Below are 23,591 nucleotides of genomic sequence, written 5' to 3'. Positions count from 1 at the left end.
TAATTTTCAAATCCGATATTACTTGTAAATTATATTAATTAAATACAAGTACTTCATCAACTTCAAGTTTAGAACAATTATTTTAATTAAAAACCAGTAATTACATGTAACAATTATTTAAATTAAATATCAGCACCTCATTTAATTGAGCTCTACATATAAGAAGTAAGCACTGAAGACCACACTATCCATCAGGATGTGCTTATTTAGCTCGTGGATCTAACCCTTTTTTTCCCATTGTTGTAAAACTAAGAAAAACAAATCTTTGAGATCATTAAAAAGATGAGACAGAAACTCATATGTAGCTGGGAGCTTCATAGTTTAGAAAAAGAAGAAAAAGAAAATATGTCCCTTTAAAGTTTACATCACGCTGCTGATTCTTCAACAACTATTTCAATTTGAATGTTGCATCATCCTCAAATATAAAGGTCATAGAGGTATAAGATGTTTGCAAATAGAACTGTATTAAAGGGAAGTATTTTTTCAAAACCTTAAAATTAAATACTTTGGAAACGTCATTATAACATTTTATTTAACGAGCCGACCCGCTGCGTATTATACGCCGCTATTTAGTTTTTTTTCTACTTTTCAGTAATTTATAATTTGTGAATTCGACAGTACCAATGCTGCCATTGAAAATATTTGCTTAAAAACACTAACCCCCCCCCCCCCCCCCCCCCACGTGAAAGCAGCCTCCTCTTAGTTACCTCCTCTAAGTTTAAAATCGTTTCAAACTCAATTATCTGCCCCTAATAGCCGTCACCAAACCCCTCTCTATGATTGTAAAATGTAAACAGAGTGAACACCGCTCACCAGATCATGTGGGGGTGGGGTGGGGGTGGTAGTGAAAGTGATAGAGAGGAAGAGAGGGGACTGCAAAGGCGCGCTTACAGCTTGTTTTCTAACTGATTCCAGAAGAGAATTATATATATAGATCAGATAACAACAGATGTCAAAGATATTTTTTAATTCAATTTTAAAACATAATAAACAACCAGAGAGAAAAAAAACGCAGTTGCATTTCAAATACAGATGTGACATATATATAAAAATATAATACAAGGGTACCTACACATGTTTAAACGTTACTTAAAACAAAAACCTCAACATGTTGAAATTTTGTAAAACAAATATTAACTTTATTTTTTTAAGTTGGTTTTTAATTAATATTTTTAAAAAATTAAATCACATTATGTCAATTTCACATACAATTTAAAAAAAAACTTTACATATCACCAATGTTTTGAATGATAAGTCAATTTCACACAACAACAATAAACTAAAATTACTTATTATTACCAACATTCTTCTCCACTTGTTCCTTACTAAGTTTTAAAAATTTCTTCTTCAAATACTTTATTCTAATTTTTTGCTTTGCTTTAAACATTTCAAGCTGAAAAATCTGTTTCATTTGGCAATTGTTCATCTTTTTCAAATCATTTAGTTCCTCATCTTTGACAGAGATGAGGTCTTCAAGTTTCTTGAATCTATCACAGACCCTCTTGGGCGGGTACTTACTCTTGATTTCATCACACTGTTTTCTCAACTCTATGATTGTTTTTCTCACTAGCTCCGCCTCAGCAGAGACTTTAACATTCAAGACTCTGTGAGAAGCACATTGGACACAATCAAGCCTCAAGTCTGGAGCTGAATTGCTGTCTGCTATAGTTGATTCTTTAAATTTAATTGTTGGCAGTTTTCTTTGTCGAGGGATTGTGAATTTACTTTGAATATAATCTAAAACACTTGGCCAAGATGCTTCAAGATCATTTTTCATCTTGTTTATTTTTGTTTCACATTTCCTAACATTATTTGTACAAGTAGTAATGTTAACTAAAGGAGAGTTTGGCTGTTTTTCCGCCTCTGATCGTAAAAGTTCAGCTATTAGTGCGTACTTGTTGCTGAACTGGTGATAAACATTTAGAAGCCACAGGATATGACCATTAGTTAAGGAAGAGTAGTCTATACTTTTATACCTCTCCAGAAGTTGATTTAGACCTTCAATACTTGGTTGCTCAGTACTTCTGGAACATAATAAAATTGTGTTTTTGAGTTTTTGAAAAAATTGAAATGAAGTTTTATAATAATTTAAAATAAAGACACAATAACAATTATTGACTAATGTGGTGGGATTATGAAGAACATATTTCTGCTTAACATGAAAAAAAAGAAATTTTATTTTTAATTTGCAAATGTAAATGAAAAAGAAATTAAATTCTCACCTAATGGTGTCGTGATCACTGCTCATCTCACTTTCTGGGCCAATTTCTTCCTTAACACTGAAAATAAAATGTTAACAATTTAGTGATTTTTAAATAACTATAAACAGGTGTTTTTGTTTTTAAAAATTGAATCAATATGGATTATATTATTTTTTGGGTTTATTTAAAAATATGTAGAGTAGACATCAAAAGCAATGACAGAAGCAAAAAATGCATTAAGAAAATTGTAAGCAATTATAAATACAAGAAGCTTCAATTATCACTTTTTTTTCTTAACAAGTTCTTACCTATGGGTGCCAGGATCACAGTTCATATAATGTTCTGGGTCAATTTCATTTTTAACACTGAAAAAAAAAATTTGAAATAATAATAATTTTTTTTTAGCTTGAGCTCTTTCACTGAAAACATTGTAAATTAAGTAAAAATAAATGTCCATAACTGCTAGACCATAAACCTGTTTTTCAAACAGTATTCAAAAATTTCGGTCAGGAAGAAATCACACAGGCAATGCCGCATCTAATTAATCTTTTTTCTGATCCCCAACTCCTCCATGGCAGTTCCACCAGGTCCAAAGTCTCTATTTCCACCCACTGACCACAATGCTGGAACATTCTACTCTCTTTCCCCTCATAAAATACTACAGGGTCTATGGACATTCCTTTGATTATGCTGATACACATATATATATATATATATATATATATATATATATATATATATATATATATATATATATATATATATATATATATATATATATATATATATATATATATATATATATATATATATATATATATATATATATATATATATATATATATATATATATATATATATATATATATATATATATATATATATATATAAGTACACATTTCTTATCATAGGGACCTTTTCTTAGAGCTTCTTCAAATAAACAAAGAGAAATTTTAAAAATGATTTTATTCACACTTTTTAATAAGGGTATTTTCCATCTTAAATCTACAAAATATACTTTAGAATCTAAGCAAAATATTTACCAATTTGTCTCTGTAGGAACTATGTCATCATTACCGTAACAAAAAATGTAGGGTGTAATTAATGGATCTATCAAGATACTTTAACCCTTCTAACAACATTGGTTTTGAGACATGGTTAATTACTATAATTACCAAATAGAAAATCTTTAAAATAAACTAAGAATTAAAGTAAGTAATCATTAACAGGAACCTCAATGTTCAGTCAGTTTTACTCTAGCAACTCTAAAAAAATTTTAATGCTTTTAAATAGGCAAACAAAATTTCTCACCAAATTGCATCAGTGTCACTTTCTGGGTCAACTTCTTTCTTCACACTGAAAAAAAATTAGAAAATTTTTAAACAATTATACTCACACTTCAAATTAAACGGAAACCTTTTATTTTACAAATCTCAAGACAAGAAAAGCAAAATAATTTACCATATTTTCTCAGGTTTATTGTGGCAGGTGGAAATACTATCATCAATACTGAAACAAAAAGTATGTGTCTCTGAGAAAACTAAAAGAAATTCTTTAGCTTTATAAATATAAGATGTGAGGCGTGTTACCTTTCTACAAATACCCAAGAGAGAAAAAAAAACATTATGAATAAATGTAAGCAACCATAAACAGGAGCCTCAGGTGATCTCTCTTTTTTTTTTTGGCCAGATCAAGCAGCTCTAAATTTAAAGAAAAGTTTTTTTTTAAATGGGCCAACAAAAATTCTCACCAAATAATGTCAGGGTCACTATCTGGGTCAATTTCTTTCTTAACACTGAAATAAAAATTTTAAATTTTAAAATAAATAACACTTGGCAGGAGGCAACACTTTCACCAATACTGAAACAAAAGTATCTGAGTCACCAAGGAAAGTAACAAAAATATCCAAGAGAAAAGCAAAAACAACATTATGAATAAATTATAAGTCTCTTTTTTTTTTAGCTAGATCAAGCAACTCTAAATTTATTTAAAAGATGTTTTTAAAAAGTAAAACAAATATTCTCACCACATGTTAGTGTCACTTTCTGATTCAATTTCTTTCTTAACACTAAAAAAAATTAACAAAATAAAATTTTTCAATGATATTTACACTTCTAATTAAATGTAGACTCTTTATATCACTATTATATAGATCTACATAATTGAAAAGAAAAACAATGTACCTTATATTCTCAGGTTTATTGACTAACTCGCTGCTGGTGGCAATATTATCAACACTAAAACAAAAGATACAAGAAGAAAAGTAACAAAAATTCTATAGCCCTTTAAATATAAGATTTATGACATGTTAGATTACTTCAAATACTTAAGAAAAAAGTCAAAACAATGTTATGTATAAATGTGAGCAATGATAATTAATTGGGAAACGTGGCCTAACGGTAGAGAGCTAGACTGCTACCCAAGAGTCTCGAGTTTGAATCCGGGTTCAAATCAGTGGAACATCCCTGAGTCCACCCAGCTCTGATGGATACCTTACTTACATTAGGGAAACAGAGACAGCTGGGCATTGTGCTGAACACACTATCCCTTCATATGCCGAGGTCTCTAAAGCAGATGAACTCTACTTTATGTGTCTTGGGCACGAACGGGAAATGATGATGAACGATATTTAAGGGCCTCAGTGATCTGTATCACCTTTTTTAGCCAGATCTAAATATATTTAAAACACGTTTGTATGAGCAAACATAAATTCTCACATATTGGTGTCAGGATCGCAGTTCATCTCACTTTCAGAGTCGATTTCTTTCTTAACACTGAAAACAAAATAAACAATTCGAAATTTTCAAATAATTCTATAGACATTTTGTCAACACAGGGCAATTTTATTCTTAATGCAGAAAACTAAATTTTAAATTAATTACATACAATATTTGTTATTGGATGTAAGTAAGAGGTATAATAAAATTCTTGAACCTGTTAAATATAACTTAATCCCATCAAGTTAGGTTCACTAACATATTTTGTTTTATATAGTAAATGTGACTTTTACAAAAAGGCCTACGTGGGATACATGCAAAAAATTTAAACAGCACTGGTCTAGATCAGGGGTCTCCAAACTACGGCCCAATGCGGCCCTCGAAGTCCTCTCATCCGGCCCGCTGCGATCTTTTTGTCCACGGAAAAATCGTTTGTTGGTGACGGCTGAAGAGCTTTGCCCAGAAAAATCAAAGACATGCCTGGAAGAAACTGGCCCCCGAACTGAAATTTGATAGTTAATGCGGCCCTCGGACTGAAAAGTTTGGAGACCCCTGGTCTAGATAAAAGCTTTAATGAGAGTGAAAATAATTTAAAAGAATTATATTAATACACCTTCACATTTTAAACAAATGTTTTACCTTGTTAGGTCTGGTGCTCTGAAAGACTGAGGATTTGGGTCAAGTCTGTTCTCTTTCTCATTGCTGTATTTAAATTATTTAAGATTAGTAGAGTGTAGTTTGACATGGGGCGGAGGGGCATTTCTTTATACTCTGACCTGGGTATGGTCAGAAGCAGGGTTCATGATAAGAATAGAGCCAAAAAAATTGATACTGTATTATTGCTATTAGATCTAGTAATAATTTAACAAAATACAAGTATATAAACATACTAAAATAACTTTTATTTAGATCGAATAGTAACCTGTGGTCATAGAACAAATTTACTAACTAAATCTACTACTAAATATAGGTCTACTACTAAAATAAGGTCTTGTTTGAGAATAAATGTTTTTAATATAATGAAATGAACATGAACCTTACCTTATAGTAAATATTTCAACAAGAGGGAGTTCATCTCCATCAATAATGCTGCCATCCATGGTGAGCAATCACTGGAAAGTAGAACAATAATTTATAATAAAACAAATGTATAAAGCAGCTTTATAATAATAAATGGGATGGTGTGGCCTAAGCGGTGGGGCCCTAGGCTGCTAACAAAAAAAACAGAGTTAGAATCTGGGTTAAAGTCAGTAGAATGTCTCTGAGTCCACCCAGCTATGATGGGTACTTGTCTCATGTTAGGGAAAATAATCGTGGCTGGACAAAGTGCTGACTACACCTTCTCTTCATATGCCAAGGTCAAGAATCATATGAACTCTACTTCATCTGCAAAATGGATCGCTAGGTCTAAAGAGGATTCTTTACTTTTTTTAAAAATTTAGAATAATAAGCTTTTAAATCCACTGAAAATAAGATAATAAAACTAATTTGCTTTTTTTAAATGCATTGATCGCAAAATGTGTTGGAAGATTTCATAAGCAACTAATGCTTTTATCTTTTAAAAAAGCAAATTACTGGTAATTAATTTTCTTTTCTTATTTTTAGTGCATTTAAAAATGTATTGCTATAATACTATAAAGATTGTTTTATTTGTTTTATTTTCCACTTTTTAGTAATTTGCTCTAAATGAAATTGACAACATATATACTGACTAGATCTAGATTAGATCTAGGCCTAAATCTACAACTAAAATTATTTTAATTAAAACCCAATCAGTAGCTTGCAATTTCTAAAAGATGTGTAACTGCCCCTTCCTAGTCTATGGTTGACTCTCTGGCAAAAAAAAAAAAAAAAAAAAAAAAACCAGCCATGAAAAATAGTTAAAATACAGTTCAGGGTTGTTGGGTAGTGGATTGAGCAATTGCTTTAACTTGCTTATCATTGCTGTACTTTAAATAGGCCTAGACTTTAATAAAAGTTTAATGACTAATTCAATATCCCCTATTCTATGTACTATGTGTATGTTGCCATATCTAATTAATAATTATCTATGAAGTTGACATGAAAACCGTTTTCAGAAAACGTCATTCATTGTGATGATTGTGTCGTTCTCAAAATGTAGACAGACATATAACTTTATTATAAAAAAATTTATAAACATATCATATCACTCACATAGATCTAGATCTTCTAGATCTAGATTTCTCTAGAATCTAGATCTAGATTCTAGTAGAGTATTGTTGAGTAGACCAAAGCAAGAGGTGGAGGGAAGATAGCTAATTTAATTACTTAAGATTTAAGATTAAAGTAAGAATACGGCTGGAGTAGACCTAGAAATTAACTAAAGGGAAATCACTCTAATATTTCTTCAAGAATGATGGCTGTTGTTTTTAATAGGCATAGCTGTTCTACTAAGTCATTCAACGTATTGTGCTTTTGTTTTTAGTTTTTATTATTATCTTACTCTTGTCTAAAATACCGTTTTTTTAATGATGATTGAAATTTTCTACCATTGCTTTGGTCATTGCTGGTGATTCTAGATCTAGATCTATTTATTAGTATGTTGCTTTAATAATTACTAAATTTTCATAATCTGCTTGTTTAGGCCCTACACTTTTTCACTTTGTCTCTTTAGTGAGTTTAGTCTTTAATGTTTAGTTACAATAGTTACAATAGTTAGTTAATTAGGCCTATTATAATTATATTAGGCCTAGACATAGATCTAGTCTAGATCTAGTTTAATTTTTTTATTTTTTATTTTCTTATAAGTTATCATCGGTTATTATTATTGTAGTAAAACAAAAATGTTAGAGTCCTTTTTTTGATGACTAAGAAATGAAAGAGCAAAAACAGTGATAGTGTACTTTGAATTAGCTAAGATCTAGTAGCTATACTCAACTACTGTACTATTCACTATTGTATTAGGCCTAATTACTATTAATTTAATATATTATATAGGCCTAATTGTCGAGTAATTGATAATGTATCTGATTCTTTAATAAACCTATTAATTAAAATAAATATAATATTCAAGTATGTAGGCCTAATTGATTTGTACAGTATAATAATAGATAGGCCTACAATGTAGAAATTCTCTAATTAGCTAATATATCTATATATTTTAATATAGCTTGTTTCGGCTTGAATAGATCAACGGGAATCTAAATTAAAGCAAGCAATATGGGAACTGGTGGATCTTTCATGCGTTCCCATGATGATGAAGATATTTTGGGATCAGATTTGGAAGGAACCAATGGTGTTTTAAAACGTATACCCATTGAAATCAAACCAAGAGGGAAACTAGGCCTTCGCAGTGTTGGGTCACTTGGGAGAAGTAAACCAAAAGGTGGAAGTTTAAGGTAAGTTTTTCAATGAATGATACTATTATTAAGAAAAAAGTATTGCACACAAAAAAATCTTTTCAGTGAAAGTTTGTGAGTAATGTTAAGTGATTAAATCTGGGCTGTATGGGTAAAGAGATTGTGATTGGGTAAATAAAAAAAAGAAAACAGGCAAGAATTATATGGCACTGAAATTATGAAGGAGAAACAGTGAAGTTTTTATCAAATCCAATATTTACTACAAGTTTCATTGTAAAGTTTATTTTTTAATGTAAGGTATACAATTTTTAAAAGTAGTACTTTTATTACAAAATATTTTAGCATCTTGGGTCACAAATAGACTAGTCTATAACCAGCACATTGATTGCATGCCTTTTACATTTCAGATCAGCTCTTTCAATGGATTTAGAAAATCCAGAAGTAGAGCGAATCCGGAAAGATTTTGAAATGTACCGGCTGAACAAAGACAATGAAATAGCTAACATGCAAAAGAAGGAACAAAAGCTTGAAACAGAAAATAAAAGATTACGAGCTGAACTGCTAGCACTGCAGAAAACATGCACTCGAATGCGAGCAGAAAGAGATGCTGCTCTGGAAGCAGAACAGGAAGCCCTAGCTCGAGCTTCTGTTTTTGAGTGTGACAGAGATAAAGTGCAAAGACAGTTTAAGGTATTGTTGTTTATGAAGCTATGCCACAGTGCAGCCTAGCAGTAACCCAAAACTTGAGTTGGAATCCGGGTTCAATTCAGTGAAATATCCCTGAGTCCACCCAGCTCTGATAGGTACCTAACTAACGTTTGGGAAAGTAAAGATGGCTGGGTATAGTGCTGACCACATTATCCCTTCTTATGTCGAGGTCAAAAAACATGTGAACTCTACTTCATCTGTACAGTGGATTGCTAGGTCTAAAGAGGAATCTTGACTTTACTCTAATTTGATTTGTAAAGCTATAATATAAACATAAGTACAAGATATCAGTTTTATGCAGTGTTCTGTTTATGCAAATGTAAATGTTTTTAAACCCTAAAGAAATATGGTACACAATTGTTTTCAACAGAATTTAGTTTTGAATTCAGGTAACTAAATTGTGTTATTCGTAATAGCTTTTCAGAGAAACAAAAGAAAGTGAGATCCAAAATTTATTGCGAGCCAAACAAGAACTGGAGAATCGTTTATCCAAACTGGCATATGGAGGAATTACTCAGGACGATAGTGATTCACAGTCTAGACCTGGCATTGTTGATCTTGGTAAAAATATTTATTTCCAACTATTCTAATTTTATTTTGTGTTACATAAATGTAGCCTATAGAAGATAATTATGGGTTGTTTTTTCTCTTCTTTTTTCAAGTTTAATGTAAAAAAATCCATCTGACTTAGAAATTTACAAAATCAAATTTTGTCAGTGCATTTTCTTAACAAAATTCTCTTTTCTTATCAATATTTTTCTTGACTGATTTTTAGGCAATTCCCATCCTGGTGACTGGTGGACTGCGCTAGAGAGTGAACCATCTCTTGGATCAACTGTCCAGTTGCACCAGGCAGCTTATCTCAGAGGTCCTGAGTTTGCATCCACAACTTTAGAGATGGATGGGCCATTTATGAATGTCAATAAAGGTACTTGGTCAAATGTTAACACAAGATGCCCCCTCGTCAGTGAAAATGAAATAGCTCTCAATTTATTCCAAATAGGTGTTAATTTTCTACCTCAAACATGGAAATGTGTATAGCTTCACTACTGCTATTTGAAAACCGGTCTTAGTAGTGATTGACACTTACAGATTATAAAACAAAAGTAAAATTAAACCATAAGATAGTAATGCCTGCTTAGCCCCTTGCTAATGCTCCTAGAGGTATACTGAAGCAGATCAGTTTAGCATTGCTCTTAATCTTTTGGCATGGATTAACATTCCTAGAAAGCTTACATTATACCTAAAAAGCTGGACTACTTCTTACTGACCATAGTTTATGAAATTGTAATGAAAAAAAATTAAATTTAATAAAATAATGCTGTAAACACACATGCTACCTATACATCTGAACATCTTTTTTTAAAAATTCCTAACAGAGGATTGGAACCTGACTGTCATGAATGGCAACAGAGTGTTCCCAGCCATTCCTCCACATCTTGTTAGTCAAACAGTGCGAGTGTACGCATCAGTCTCCCCTGACATGGTGATAGAGTACCAGAAATTCACTGAGGTATTAACCAGCTATAAATCTTCATCGGGCATAGTGCTGACCAAACTATACCTTCATATGTCAAGGTCTCTGAAACAGTTTAACTCTACTTCATCTGCCCTATGTGTCTTGGGCACAAACAGGAAAAGATGATGATAAACCTTCAACATCATATTTTCCCTTTCTTGTCCAAGACATATGGGGCAGATGAAATTTAGTTAACCTGTCTCAATGATTCGGCATACAAGGGGAGCGTGTGGTAAGCATTATGATTTGTGCTGTGATTTATCAATTAGTTAGCTGTGAATTTTTTAGCCAGTTTCTCTCTACTGCAGTCAGGGGTAATGTAGCCAAGGCTCAGTAATCTGTATATTTATTTCTTAACTAATCTGCTACATGTCTTCAGGATTATCTTCCCAAATTATGTGAATTGTGTGAGAGAGAAGGAAAGACTTTAGCCTTTGTTTATTTACACTGTGATTTGCACAAAAATGAAACACTTGTAAGTAAAAACACTCCTACAACAATAATTTGTTTCCTTGTTGATTTACCAGTTTGTATTTTAAATAATAGAGTTCTATTCATACTTTTACATTTAGTATATAAAATGTCACTAAGTTATTATCCAGCTTACAGAAGATCAGGTTACTTAAACCAAATGTTAGTGACAAGCTTAAATGTTCATTTATAAATCCTTTTGCTTTTAATATTTCTGGTAAGTTAAAAATTTTAAATTTAATTTAATTGAACTTTAGTCTAAAGATAGGATTCTAAATTTAGCTTCTTTTTAACATGAATCTTATAAAAGAAAAGTTAATTAAAAATTTTAAATTGTGTCAATTTACAGACTACAGAACTAGAGATCAACATAAGAAAACAACAAATTCATTTAGCTGTGATATTCATTGCATTTTTGGGAAGTTCCTTAAATAGGTAAGTCTTGTTTCTACAACATTGTATTGACATTTTAAATTAATTAGTATTTTTCTACTACAAATAAAATGTTATTTAAGTGTTATTTTTTTATATTGGACTGATAATTATTTTTTAATATAATATATGAGTGTAAAAATATTTTTTAGTAAAATACAAGAATTGAACAAATGGATTATCTTTTTGTTTTTTTCCACATAAATGTTGCCATATTTCTAATTGCTACAGGTATACACACCTGGATATTAAACATGCTCACCTGGATAATCCTGGATCAAAAACATCCATCTTTCTTATGTCAGAAACTACAGACAATAAAAGGTAAATAGCTTAAATTTTTCATTCATTGTGTATCTGAAATCTTTTTTTAAATTTTAAAAAGTTAATAATGTTGAATTATACTTAAAATGTATTTTCAGTTGCAGTATACTCGGAAAAAAGTTTAAAAAAATACTTTTAACGTTACTGGGTTTTTTTTAAATATTTTTTTTACTTTGGTTGGTTCTGCCAAGTTCTATGTCTGATAGAATGAGTTTTTCTATCTCAAAGCAATAAAACTTTTTTTTTTTTAATTTATAGGTTAGAAGTTAAAAATAAACAACTGTTTCCCATTATTTTCAGCTCCAAATCCAGCCAGGAGATGAGAGAGTTGAAAAGAAAAATCAGAGAATCTGTAGCACCAAGAGTCCACATTGTCCACACCTCCCCCTCACCTGGAAACACAGCGCAGGCAGCCTACAGAGACCTGGAGCGGGTTATCAAAGCAGTAAGGGGGTCAAGTCACACATTAAATTCACACATACTAAACTTCCATCAGTCTAGTCAAAGGTCGTCCTCATTTAACCCAAATATTCATATTATTCAAGCCTTAGGTCTAGTTTTTGTTAAATGTCATTCAGTCTAGTCATGATTTCAAGTTGCAAAGCTTAATTTATCCTTCTACTTCATTATACTACGATGTAACTAAAAATAAATGTAATAACTTATAATGAAACAGTTTTGTAAAATTGTTGGTACAATTTTTTTTACTTATGCAAAAAATAACAAACATAATTCCATGTAGCAATAAAAAAATATATAAATTATTTTTTTGCTGTATCGACTATGTAAAATGAGTTTTAGCAGTAGATTTGTTAAAGTTATTTTTCTGTGTAATTATTAGAATTAACTTTGATTTTAAAATTTTGAATGTTGTATTTCATGGCTACTCTTCCTCCAGGATTTGGGCACAGATAAAGAGAATTCTGATAATGTCATGGCTGATTGCCTAGGGGGCTCCACTATTGACCTACAATGTGATTCTGAACAAACAGATTCTCTTAACATGGCAGTTGTCTCCACATGTGAAATAGGTTTTGAGAAGGTAATCTATATTAGCTTTGTTTTAAATTTCTAATTTTAATAAACATAAATATACAATGTGATTGTGAAATCTGTAAATGGTATAAATAAATATAGAAATAAATATTTCAAATAATTTTTTATTGTTATTTTATGAATAAAGCAGCTGCAATATTTTAAGTGTAGCATAAGTCATATAAAAATAGTAATGTTAAATAAATTATTTTAAAAACATTTGAGGATACATGGCGATATCATATTTGTTATGACATTCTAAAATGAGTATTTATTAAATTCATTTTAAAAATTGTGTTAAAATATTAACACTAAGCTGAAAAAAAGCTTTTTTGCCATGTATAAGGACATGTTTATTGAAATTTTAGTATTGCTGGTGGTAGGACTAGCAGTAGAATTATATTCATATTTCAATACATGTTGCTGGACTAACATTTTTGTATTTCACTGTATGATAACAGACATAATAAGACATACATTATGTGTATTTCTGTCTAACTGAAAACATGACTGACAATATATATGTATTCATATTTCAGTATTACGAGCATCTTAACACTCAGGTGTCTGCTGCTGGTCCACTTCCTCCTTTACTGGTTGTTGGTAGTCCTGGCTCAGGGAAATCCTTGCTCATGGCCAGATGGTAATCCACAGTAGTGTTTGGCTTTTGTTGGTTAAAATTAATTAATTCTTAACACGCAATGTCTTGACCATGAAATCATTTTAATTTTTTTTTATCATTTTCACTTATTATTAAATGTATGCATTATTTTCTAATTTTTATTAGCAAATTAAATTCTTGTGTTTTTTTTGTTTTTTTTTAATCCTAGTTAGTAGAATTTCATTTAATCTTTTAAAATTAAAAAAAAAGGGCCTTTATAATGTTTGTCAAATCAAATGCTTTTATATTTTAATGCATACTTTTTTTAACATTCTCTAATGCAGGCTTACTTTTTGCTAAAACAGCTAGTACTGTATTGAGGCTATGAATTTATTTTACTTAGGCTTCAACTTCAGGAAGAAAAAAACCTGTCCAGTTTATTGTTGTACCATTTTGTTGGTACTCCCTCATCTGTTAGTGCTGACCCTATAGTGATGATACGCAGGCTCACTGCCCAGGTATTCTCTTGCTGTCATATGTATTTTCTTGCTGTCATATGTATTCTCTTGCTGTCATATGTATTCTCTTGCTGTCATATGTATTCTCTTGCTGTCATATGTATTCTCTTGTTGTCATATGTATTCTCTTGCTGTCATATGTATTCTCTTGCTGTCATATGTATTCTCTTGCTGTTATATGTATTCTCCTGCTGTCATATGTATTCTCCTGCTGTTTATATGTATTCTCTTGCTGTCATATGTATTCTCTTGCTGTCATATGTATTTTCTTGCTATCATATGTATTCTCTTGCTGTCATATGTATTCTCTTGCTGTCATATGTATTCTCTTGCTGTCATATGTATTCTCTTGCTGTCATATGTATTCTCTTGCTGTCATATGTATTCTCTTGCTGTTTTATAAACACTGCTTGTGCACTCACATATACTGATGTGTGAATCTATACAACACATATATTTATAGTGTGCTTTTATAATCTGTAATTAGTTAAGGAAAAACCATCACACATTGCCAATAAGAAAATAAACATTTTTAAAAAATGCCATTTTTATTCTATTCTTAAAGCTTCACAACCTTAATTTTTAAAGATACCTGTTTTAAACATACATTTAAAATTTCTCAACTTTTTCTCATCCTATTTAAAACTTTGGTACTGTAATCAAATTGAGCTTGAGACAAATTGATATAATATGGTTACCAAGGATAAATTCAACTGTACTGTATTTGTGTTGGTAGCTTATGCAGCAAGTCTCCACACCACCTGCCTTAACATGTGACCCAGTGAGATTGGTTGAAGAGTTCCCAAGATGGCTGGAAAAAGTGTCTGCTAAAAGTTTAGGTGGAGTTATCCTTGTCTTAGACTCTGTAGACAGGTTTCAAGTTAGTATTTTATTTCTTGTTTATTTTAAAACAGGAATCTTATTTTTAAAATCATTTATTTCCAACACATAAATGAAACTTTTTTTTGTTTTAAATTCAAAATTTAAAGTGTTAAAAGGATATAAATATATACAAATTACAAACTTCTGAATTATTTTAGTCTTTTAATTCCTACAATCATACCTAAAGAAATCTTTTTATTTGTTTTTGCGAACTCACCATGACTTAAATGCTATTGTAATTGACAAAGTTTAAAGAAAAACAAAGAAGTATCCTTGTTATATTTAGTAAAATGGCCTGTTGTGTTTTAGCTTGCAGATGTTCATTTGAAGTGGCTTCTGGATCCCCTGCCAGTGGATGCTAGAGTGATTGTGTCTGTAGATGAGGAAACATGTCCGCAAGCCTGGAGGTAATTTATTTTTTGTTCAGTTTTAAGCCTGCGTTATCTTTTATTAGAAGTAGCATTTTTACTAATTTTTAGATCAGTTGTACACCATATATCCTTAGTGCCACTGTTTCCTAACGAAAAAAATATTTGAAAAAAATGTTTTGTTCATTTCAGCAATTGTAATTAAACTTGGCAGTTGCCATTGTACAAGTATTAATTAAATCACTGTTTAATATGCCAAGTCAGATATACCTTGTTGAAAAAAAAAATAGTTATAAAGGGCAACAATAACCAAGGAAGACAATTTTAATTTCATTCCTAAAACTTGTTTAAAAAAGTAGAGAAATTTATTTTTTAAAAGCTTAAAGATGGGTTTTATTCTTTGTTATTATAATGAACATGAAATATGGGAACCTTATATCACTGCTTGTTTAAACCAGCTTATAATATTGCCTTAATTGTTCTTACAAATGTGATTATTAAATTGTATTTTTTATGTAACAATTTTAATTTTTTTGTAAATATTTGAACCATGTTATAGACCCATTCACACTCACTTATGTTCATTGTGGAACAAAGTGGTATTTTAAGATCATGCAGCGTTGATACACAGCAATAAACAAAGTTTAGTCATTGAATTATGGAACTTCGTGTTATTTACAGATCATGGCCAACATTGCACATGGAGACTAACTCAAGCAAGCTGGTCAAGGAATTATTACTGGCAGAGTTGTCCTCCCTGAATGCTAGTGTAGACCCTGAGATTGAAAGAAAAATCATTGGTCAGTGCCGGACTCAATCTATGTGCTGTCCACTTTATGTGTCCTTGTTAGCAAGACATATTGCCAGGTATGTTCTTTGAAATCTGATGATTTATTTTCTATAGTTATATTAAGTTTATGTAATAGTCAATCGATGCACATTTTTTTATTGCTTGTAGTAAGCTTAAGTAGATCTCACTGAGTTTTGTTGCGAATATATATATATATATATATATATATATATATATATATATATATATATATATATATATATATATATATATATATATATATATATATATATATATACATATATATATATACATATATTTATATATATATATATATATATATATATATATATATATATATATATATATATATATATATATATAGATATATACATACATACATATATATATATATATATATATATATATATATATATATATATATATATATATATATATATATATACATATATATATATATAATTTATTTCATTCTTGTGTTGGGGTTGTAGTTCACTGGTTAACATTGTTGTATTTCACCCCTAGCCTTGGTAAAGCCAGCACAGCAGAGGTGGACCATCATGTGACGACACTATTGAACTGCGCTGACAGCTTTGAGCTCTACTGCTGCTTGCTGGACCTGGCAATGGACAACATGACCAGTGATATGAAAGTATTTCTACGACAGGTCAGTTGCAGTAGTTTTTTTTTAAACTGAATAGAGCTGTCAAGTTCTAAAGTACATTTATTTTTATGGCTGGATCATTTTATTCCGAAGCACTTATTAATAAGTAAGTTTTTGAATATTGTTTAAATTTAGTTTTTTGATACAGTATAAATATGCAAGATAAAGCAAACACAAACACATTGTAAAATGTACTATTTTTGTGTTTTCATTTCTTTTTAAAATCAGGTGTTACAATTCATCTATGCTAGCAGATGTGGGATGTTGGAAACAGAATTACTTGCCCTTGTCGCAGATTTAAAATGGCTAGATTTAGCCTATTTATTTGAGTATCTTTCATCTCACTTGTTCATCAAATACCAACTGGGAATCCTCACTTTTGTTCATGCACAGGTAAATTCTACAGATATATATATTTACATTGAATTCTCTAACTATAGCTTTGTAAGTAAATTGTTCTTTCAAAACTTAAGGTCAGTTGCGCAGATGAAGTACGGTTCACCTGTTTAGATAATCGTGGCACATAAAGGAATAGTGTGGTCAGTTCAATACCAAGCCACATTTAACTTTCTCTAATGTTAGTCACGTAATTATCTGAGCTACAGATTCAAGTCCAGGATCCAAACTCAAGACATTTTTTTAGCAGTCATGTGCTCTACAGCCCAGCCACTTCATCCCATTTTACAACTACTTAAATATTTTGAAAAAAATATTTTTTTTTAAAACTGAAAGTATTTTTTTTTATTAATTAATCAGGCTCAACAGGCTGTTTTTGAATATTTTTTCAAAAACAACATTGAGGGTTTAAATGATGCCAGGAATGTACTTATTCAGTATTTCCAAAAATTGATTGGGTAAGTCTTTTTATATTTAAAATTTAATGCTTTACAACTTCATGTTTGATGTACCAGTGTTAAGCTGTTATTCAAATATTTCAGGTAGTTGATTCACAAAACCTTTTTAAAAAATAAATTAAATGTAATGAAAGCCAGGTGATGACTATATGCATTGCAATTGTATACATTATTCTTTTTACAAGAAATAGTATATAATTCAGTGACATTTCCTCTGTAGTTTAATAATGTAATGAAAATAAAATATTATTTAATATAACTTAATTCTGTGTTTCATTCACTATTTTTTTGAAATTACTCAATAAGTGATGGTAATAGTACTAATAGTTAATGTTGTATTTAGACCAGGTAAAGCTCACAGTAGAGCTGTGGATGAGCTCCCTTGGCTTATAAGCCAAACAGGCAATAAAGAACAGCTAGAAAAATGTATACTTGATCTTGGAGTCTTTCAACAATTATGTGCCAAGTAAATATTTATTTATATAGTATATATTTATGTAATTAATATATATATATATATATATATATATATATATATATATATATATATATATATATATATATATATATATATGTTTATTATTTTTTGCACACCTCTTTTACATTAATTTTTTTTTTTTACATAAGCCAATAATTTTAATTGATCTTGCAACTTGTATTCACTTTTCATCTTAGAGGTCGAAGTTCAGAGCTGCTGAGTTATTGGCAAACAGTGGAATGGGAAAAGGAAAAAATGGCAGAGGCTTATTTCACAGCTACTAAAGCTTTTGAAAATGGTAATTGTTTTTTTTTTATCAGTTGATACTGTTTTAGATTACTTTTTACTTGTGCTTCAGTGTTGCTGACAGTTTCATACACTTTAGTACAATTTACCCATTACATTAAGTGATCCAGCTGGAACAATTTATTTAACTAATAATAAAATCATTTCAAGTTTCAATGGGGCCTGATGAAACATTGATATAATGTGTTTTCTAATTCTGAAACAAAGTGTTTTTTTTATTATGAACTGAAACTTAAATTTTTATTTTTATAGAAACAGTTCATAAAAATGGCAGCCTTCTCAAAGTTGCTGAAACTTATGAAACTCTTGGGCGATTCCTCCGAGATTTTGGCCATTTACCACAGGTAACTTTTAACTCTTTTTGATGAAGAACATTTAACTCTACAACAAATTAGTTCTTTTCTAATAGAGCTGAGGTTGATTAAAAAAAAAAATTAAAATTGTAAAACCGTACACAAAGTACGAGGTGGATCCTAAATCATAAATTAAAAGCAACGATATTAATCAGTCCAAATATTTCTTGTTTTCAATTTTCTGTTCTGGTTGTTGATCTTTATTTATGATACTAAATGCACTCATACTGCCTATACTGCAAAAATAGGAAGAACCAAATTTAAATTTAAAAATTATTATTTTTATAATGGAATCGATTATTAGATACATTTTTTTGCAATATCATTAAAATTTAATATATTTTAAAATTCAACTTATATTCCTCTTTTAAAAAATGGATAATAATCCTATAAACTATTTTAAAACTTGAGCTCTGCTGTTTCTGTAATTATCAGTGTCTGTATGTTATCAGTTAAACATCATCACACTACAACAACCCACTATAAAAAGTTGTCATCTTCTTGCAAGGCTGAAATAACCTGGGTGCATTGTGTTGTTTTAGGCATTACCTGCCCTGCAGAGAGCCCTAGAAATAAGAGAGACTGACCTTGACCCTGACGACCCCCTAGTGGCCAGATCCCTTCACCAGCTGGCTGGGCTGCATGCCCAATGGGGCAAGTACAACACAGCTGAGACCCTGTACAGACACGCCCTAGAGATCTGCCAGAACACGCTGGGAACAGAGCACCCCATGGTGGCCAAAACACTGGACGCGTTGGCCATTTTGTACCAGAAGCAGGACAAGTTTGTTACACATTTTTTTTTATATTTTCAAAGAATATGTTTTACATTGCGTTTTATCAAACAAGATGTACATAGTCATTATAAGTATTCTAAAATTATATTTAAATATTTGAAACAAATTTCTATTAAATATTTATACAACTTAGTAAATAGAATATTAAAACATAGGAACATTTGTAGTACTTTTTTTTTTTAAATTATTTAATTGTTATTAATTGTTTATTTTTATGATAGGCATGACTTGGCTCACCCATTAAAAAAAAGAGCGTTTGCCATCAAGAAGAAAATTAAAATGCCAAGAGGACAAATGGTAAGTGGTTAAAGTTTTTTCTTTTTAACTCAAGATACTGTTACATACTTTGGCCACTGAAACAGATAATGCTCTTGATGGTAACCTTGATGTCTTGCCAAGTTCTGTTTGGCTAAATAACGTCAAGCATATGTTGGTATAAAAAATATGCCTGATATAGAAAAGAACTTATAACTGATATTCAGTTCTCTCTATTTGATTTTCTTTTTACAAATGTAACTTTACTTAATATTTTAAAAAAAAATTTTTAATGCATAAATAAATTTTTCCCTAACAATCTTCAAAAATAAAGGGTGACACTGGAATTGATCCACTTCAAAGAAGAGCTCTTCAGCTGGAAGAACTAGTTATGGGCCCTGACTCAACTGATTTGGCCAGATCATTAAATGAATTGGGAGTTTTATATTATTTACAAAACAACACTGAGTAAGTACTCAGTCTTAACTATTAAACTACTTTCAGTTACAGTTTACAAAAGAAAAATAATTACACAAGTGTTAAGTATCAAGATTTCAGTTTTAAATTTTATTGAGATTATATTTGCATTGCATCAACTAAAGGAAATTCAGAATAAATATTCTTTATGGATTACAAATTTTACTCTTCCTTAACTTATTTTAAATTCATGTTTTTCAAAACAACTTTCAGTGCCGCTGAGTCTTTCTTCAAACGTTCTCTGGAAATGCGTGAGTCCCTGCTAGGGGCAGATCACCCAGATGTGGCCTGCTCACTCAACAATCTGGCAGCCTTGTATAATGACAACAAGATGTACGACAAAGCTGAGCCCCTCTACGACAGGGCGCTGAAGATTAGAATGAAGGTCAGTGTTGACAGATTGATCAGATCATATTCAATTTGTTTGATCTTTTGAATGTTTGGGACTTGACAAGTTATAAGCTGTATTACCTGCTAAAGTTACTGGTATTTATTGATAAAAATTTGATCTTTTGAATGCCTGGAAATTAAAAGTTATAAGCTGTATTACCTGCTAAAGTTACTGGTATTTATTGATAAAAAATTGTATTGTTTTATTTGTAAGTATTTTAATGGCTAAAAATACTCAGTTATTTTATGGTTAAGTCTAATCTTGTTAATTTTTTTTTGTTAGTGCCAGAACCCTGACAGTCCAGGTGTGGCCAGCATCATTAACCATTTAGCCAGGCTATACAAGCACCAGGTAAATAAAAAATTGATATTACATTTTTCTAATGTAATATTTTCTAAGACTGTGAAAGAATGCCAAACAACAGAGGGAGGAAAGTAGTGTAGCACTATACAAGCGAAGGGGGAAAAAAAAGGCAGACCTGGGCTGAGATGGGTTGATGATGTGGAGATAGACCCAGACAGCTAGGTGTCCATACATGGAGGAAGAAGATAAAAGACAAAGGTGGCCAAAGTTCTCCATGGGCTGTTCAACTACATGAATGCAATGGATGGATTATATTTTTCTAGAAATTTTAGTTCAAAAACATGTTTTTTAAATAGAAAATGTGAATATATTGATTTTCAAATTCCTACTTCCTGTGTGTAACTCTTCATTGTTTAGGGTAAATATGACAAAGCTGAGCCACTTTATAAGCAAGCAATGGACATAAGAGAAAAAGCCTTTGGGGCTAACCATCCATCTGTGGCTACAGCACAAGTTAACTTAGCTGTTCTTCTCTCACAACAGGTTAGTTTCTACACATTGCTAGATTTTGTTTTTTTTGCTGGTGTTTATTTGTTGCCACATAAATACTTGTGAAGCCCAATGTTTTTTTAAATTAATCTGTTTGATTATTAACTTATTTAACTTATAAATATGCTTTGTGGGCAAAAAAAAGAAATTTATACAAAAATAATCAGTTCATGGCCTTTTAGAATGTAAATTTTAATCTGTATTTTTAATCTATATTTTTAAAAGGTTAAATTTTTTATTCTGGAAAACAAATTTATATGTAATCTCTCTAAATTGTCGTTAGAATCGCTACACAGAAGCTGGGCCATTGTTTGAGCAAGCTTTAAAAATCTACGAGGAAACATTAGGGCCATCACATCCAAGGGTGGCTGAAACACTCAGGAACCTGGCAGTCATGAAATACGAAGAGGTATGACTTAACATGACTTATCACTGTCCACTCATTTACTTCAAGAAGTTCGTCTCTTAATTCTGTGCATAAGAAACTCAATAAACTTTCATCTATTGCTTGTATAGTAATAACTCCTGGCTACATCACATCACCAAAATTTAGTGCTTGACAAAGAAAACACAAATAACTGCTCAGACTATTCATGAAAGTTACCTCATATTCTCTATATAACTGTCCTTCCTTTTTTCCTGATGAATTTGGAACTGAATTTTTACAGGAGGATTTCCAAACAGCAGCACATTACTACAAGCGAGCTACGGAGATCAGAGATCAAGTTACAGCGTACAGCGACAAAGTCATGTCGAGGCCTGGTTCTAGTATCGATACTAATTCTACTGTCAAGAATTTATGACATTTATAAAATAAAAATTATTTTATATATCTCTATTGTATACACAGTACTTACAGTCTTTGTACAATAAATTTAAAGTTTACATTTAATGTCATCAAGTACTAGACCTAATTGTTAATAGCTTAAAGTTACAACAGATTGAATCAATGTTATTTTTAAAAACAATTGTGGTTCTTGGTCCACAATACTAAATGATAGAAACATATTTTCTGGCCGTAGCCTTATTTTTGAAGCATTGTTTGTAAGTATTTTTTACATTTTAAATTAGTGTGGTAACCAATATTTTATTCTACATTTTAAAACATGAGGTATTTTTTTACATTATGTTGTGTTGTTTTGTCATGCAATTCTCAGGGATCTCTCTATCTAGATCTGTCTCAGTCCAGTTTTACAAGAATTGAAATATGTATCTTTGTATATGCAGAATTTTTGTATATTAGTTGATTGCTGATGATGTACATTTCACTATGTAGAACTTACATTTTTTTACTGCCATAACTGACTTGTTAGTAAATAATTCATTATTTAGTGTTTGTTTTTTTATTTGACCTCATCTGCCTAATTGAATATTTATGTTTTAATCATAAGTAGTTTAACCAGCTGTTTGGTTTTCAATGTATTTCATCAGGCACTAATTTTAAAACAAGTCAGTTTTGGTTTGTTTCTTAAGTGCAATTTCAGTTTTTATATTGTATCTATTTTTGTAAATGAATGACCATAAAATGCTTGTTACTGTTTGTGATGCAGTATTAAAATGTGATTCTTATTTTGTTGGACTGTAAAAGATGAACCTTCTGTGATGTGTGTATTCAAAACTATTTTAAAAGTCATGTAAATAATTATAGCTGTAATCTTAGTTTTAAATTTAATGTATTTTATATATACATATTTATATATTATAACTATTTCATGTTCACGTAGGTGATTGTTGTGGGTTTTGCTGTACCATTGTGTTTCCATGGAAATAAGAACATGATGTTAACACTTCTTGAGATTTTATAGCTCTTAATTTACTTTAATCTTATATAAACACCTCTGTTTTGATTTACTTTATTGTTTAGTTTTTTTTTTCTTTATCCTGTGCAATACCCACCATGAACTTCTTAAATGTGGTATCAGAGACTGATGGACTCTACCCCACCTGCTCTCTGTCACATTGGTGGACTTTCCTTGATAGATAGTTACTAAACTATCTGTTGGTAGGTGGCAGAACTTTTCACATCAAGTATATTTTAAACTTCTGATATTTGTCTTAGAAATGATTAATGTAAAAAAAAAACACACCACAAGCTGTAGAATATAGTTTATTTTTATTTGTTTAAAAAGAATGTTGTAATTTCTGGTAAAGAAAAAATCTTTTTGAAACATATTCATCATGTGGAGGAAAATGTTTTTATACATTTAAAAAACTGATTAACTGGAGAAAAAAAGTCTTTCAAAGAGAAGAGTAGCAC

General features: G+C 30.5%; 2 protein-coding genes and 1 long non-coding RNA gene across 3 annotated transcripts; 1 reads left to right on the top strand and 2 right to left on the bottom strand.

Annotated features, from left to right (window-relative positions):
- Nucleotides 1–2,222: 2,222 nt before the first annotated feature.
- Nucleotides 2,223–3,278, bottom strand: LOC131944713 (uncharacterized). The gene is made up of 3 exons (XR_009387068.1): nucleotides 3,245–3,278; nucleotides 2,510–2,566; nucleotides 2,223–2,279 (listed from the first exon to the last, which is right to left on the bottom strand). It is a non-coding gene; the product is annotated as an uncharacterized LOC131944713 (long non-coding RNA).
- A 669-nt stretch (nucleotides 3,279–3,947) lies between these two features.
- LOC131944716 (uncharacterized) lies at nucleotides 3,948–6,199 on the bottom strand. The gene is made up of 6 exons (XM_059305507.1): nucleotides 5,960–6,199; nucleotides 5,558–5,620; nucleotides 4,919–4,975; nucleotides 4,385–4,438; nucleotides 4,228–4,269; nucleotides 3,948–3,996 (listed from the first exon to the last, which is right to left on the bottom strand). The coding sequence occupies exons 1-6, from the start codon at nucleotides 6,016–6,018 to the stop codon at nucleotides 3,948–3,950; spliced, it is 324 nt and encodes a 107-aa protein (XP_059161490.1). The 5' UTR covers nucleotides 6,019–6,199.
- Nucleotides 6,200–8,054: 1,855 nt separating this feature from the next.
- LOC131944711 (nephrocystin-3-like) lies at nucleotides 8,055–22,710 on the top strand. Its single transcript, XM_059305502.1, has 29 exons — nucleotides 8,055–8,277; nucleotides 8,646–8,928; nucleotides 9,363–9,507; nucleotides 9,722–9,874; nucleotides 10,326–10,459; nucleotides 10,845–10,940; nucleotides 11,286–11,371; nucleotides 11,600–11,692; nucleotides 11,993–12,137; nucleotides 12,591–12,734; nucleotides 13,267–13,370; nucleotides 13,732–13,846; nucleotides 14,583–14,726; nucleotides 15,038–15,135; nucleotides 15,778–15,963; nucleotides 16,433–16,574; nucleotides 16,800–16,964; nucleotides 17,328–17,425; nucleotides 17,769–17,891; nucleotides 18,101–18,201; nucleotides 18,462–18,553; nucleotides 19,105–19,346; nucleotides 19,581–19,656; nucleotides 19,949–20,082; nucleotides 20,305–20,476; nucleotides 20,765–20,833; nucleotides 21,203–21,328; nucleotides 21,618–21,743; nucleotides 22,003–22,710. The coding sequence occupies exons 1-29, from the start codon at nucleotides 8,099–8,101 to the stop codon at nucleotides 22,135–22,137; spliced, it is 3,906 nt and encodes a 1,301-aa protein (XP_059161485.1). The 5' UTR covers nucleotides 8,055–8,098; the 3' UTR covers nucleotides 22,138–22,710.
- Nucleotides 22,711–23,591: the final 881 nt, after the last annotated feature.

Source organism: Physella acuta, unplaced genomic scaffold (genome assembly GCF_028476545.2).
Source record: "Physella acuta isolate Inbredline_101_S28 unplaced genomic scaffold, ASM2847654v3 ptg000505l, whole genome shotgun sequence".
Taxonomy (NCBI): Eukaryota; Metazoa; Mollusca; class Gastropoda; family Physidae; genus Physella; species Physella acuta.
Note: the sequence above shows the minus strand (reverse complement) of the source record. Positions and strands in the feature narration are given on the sequence as shown.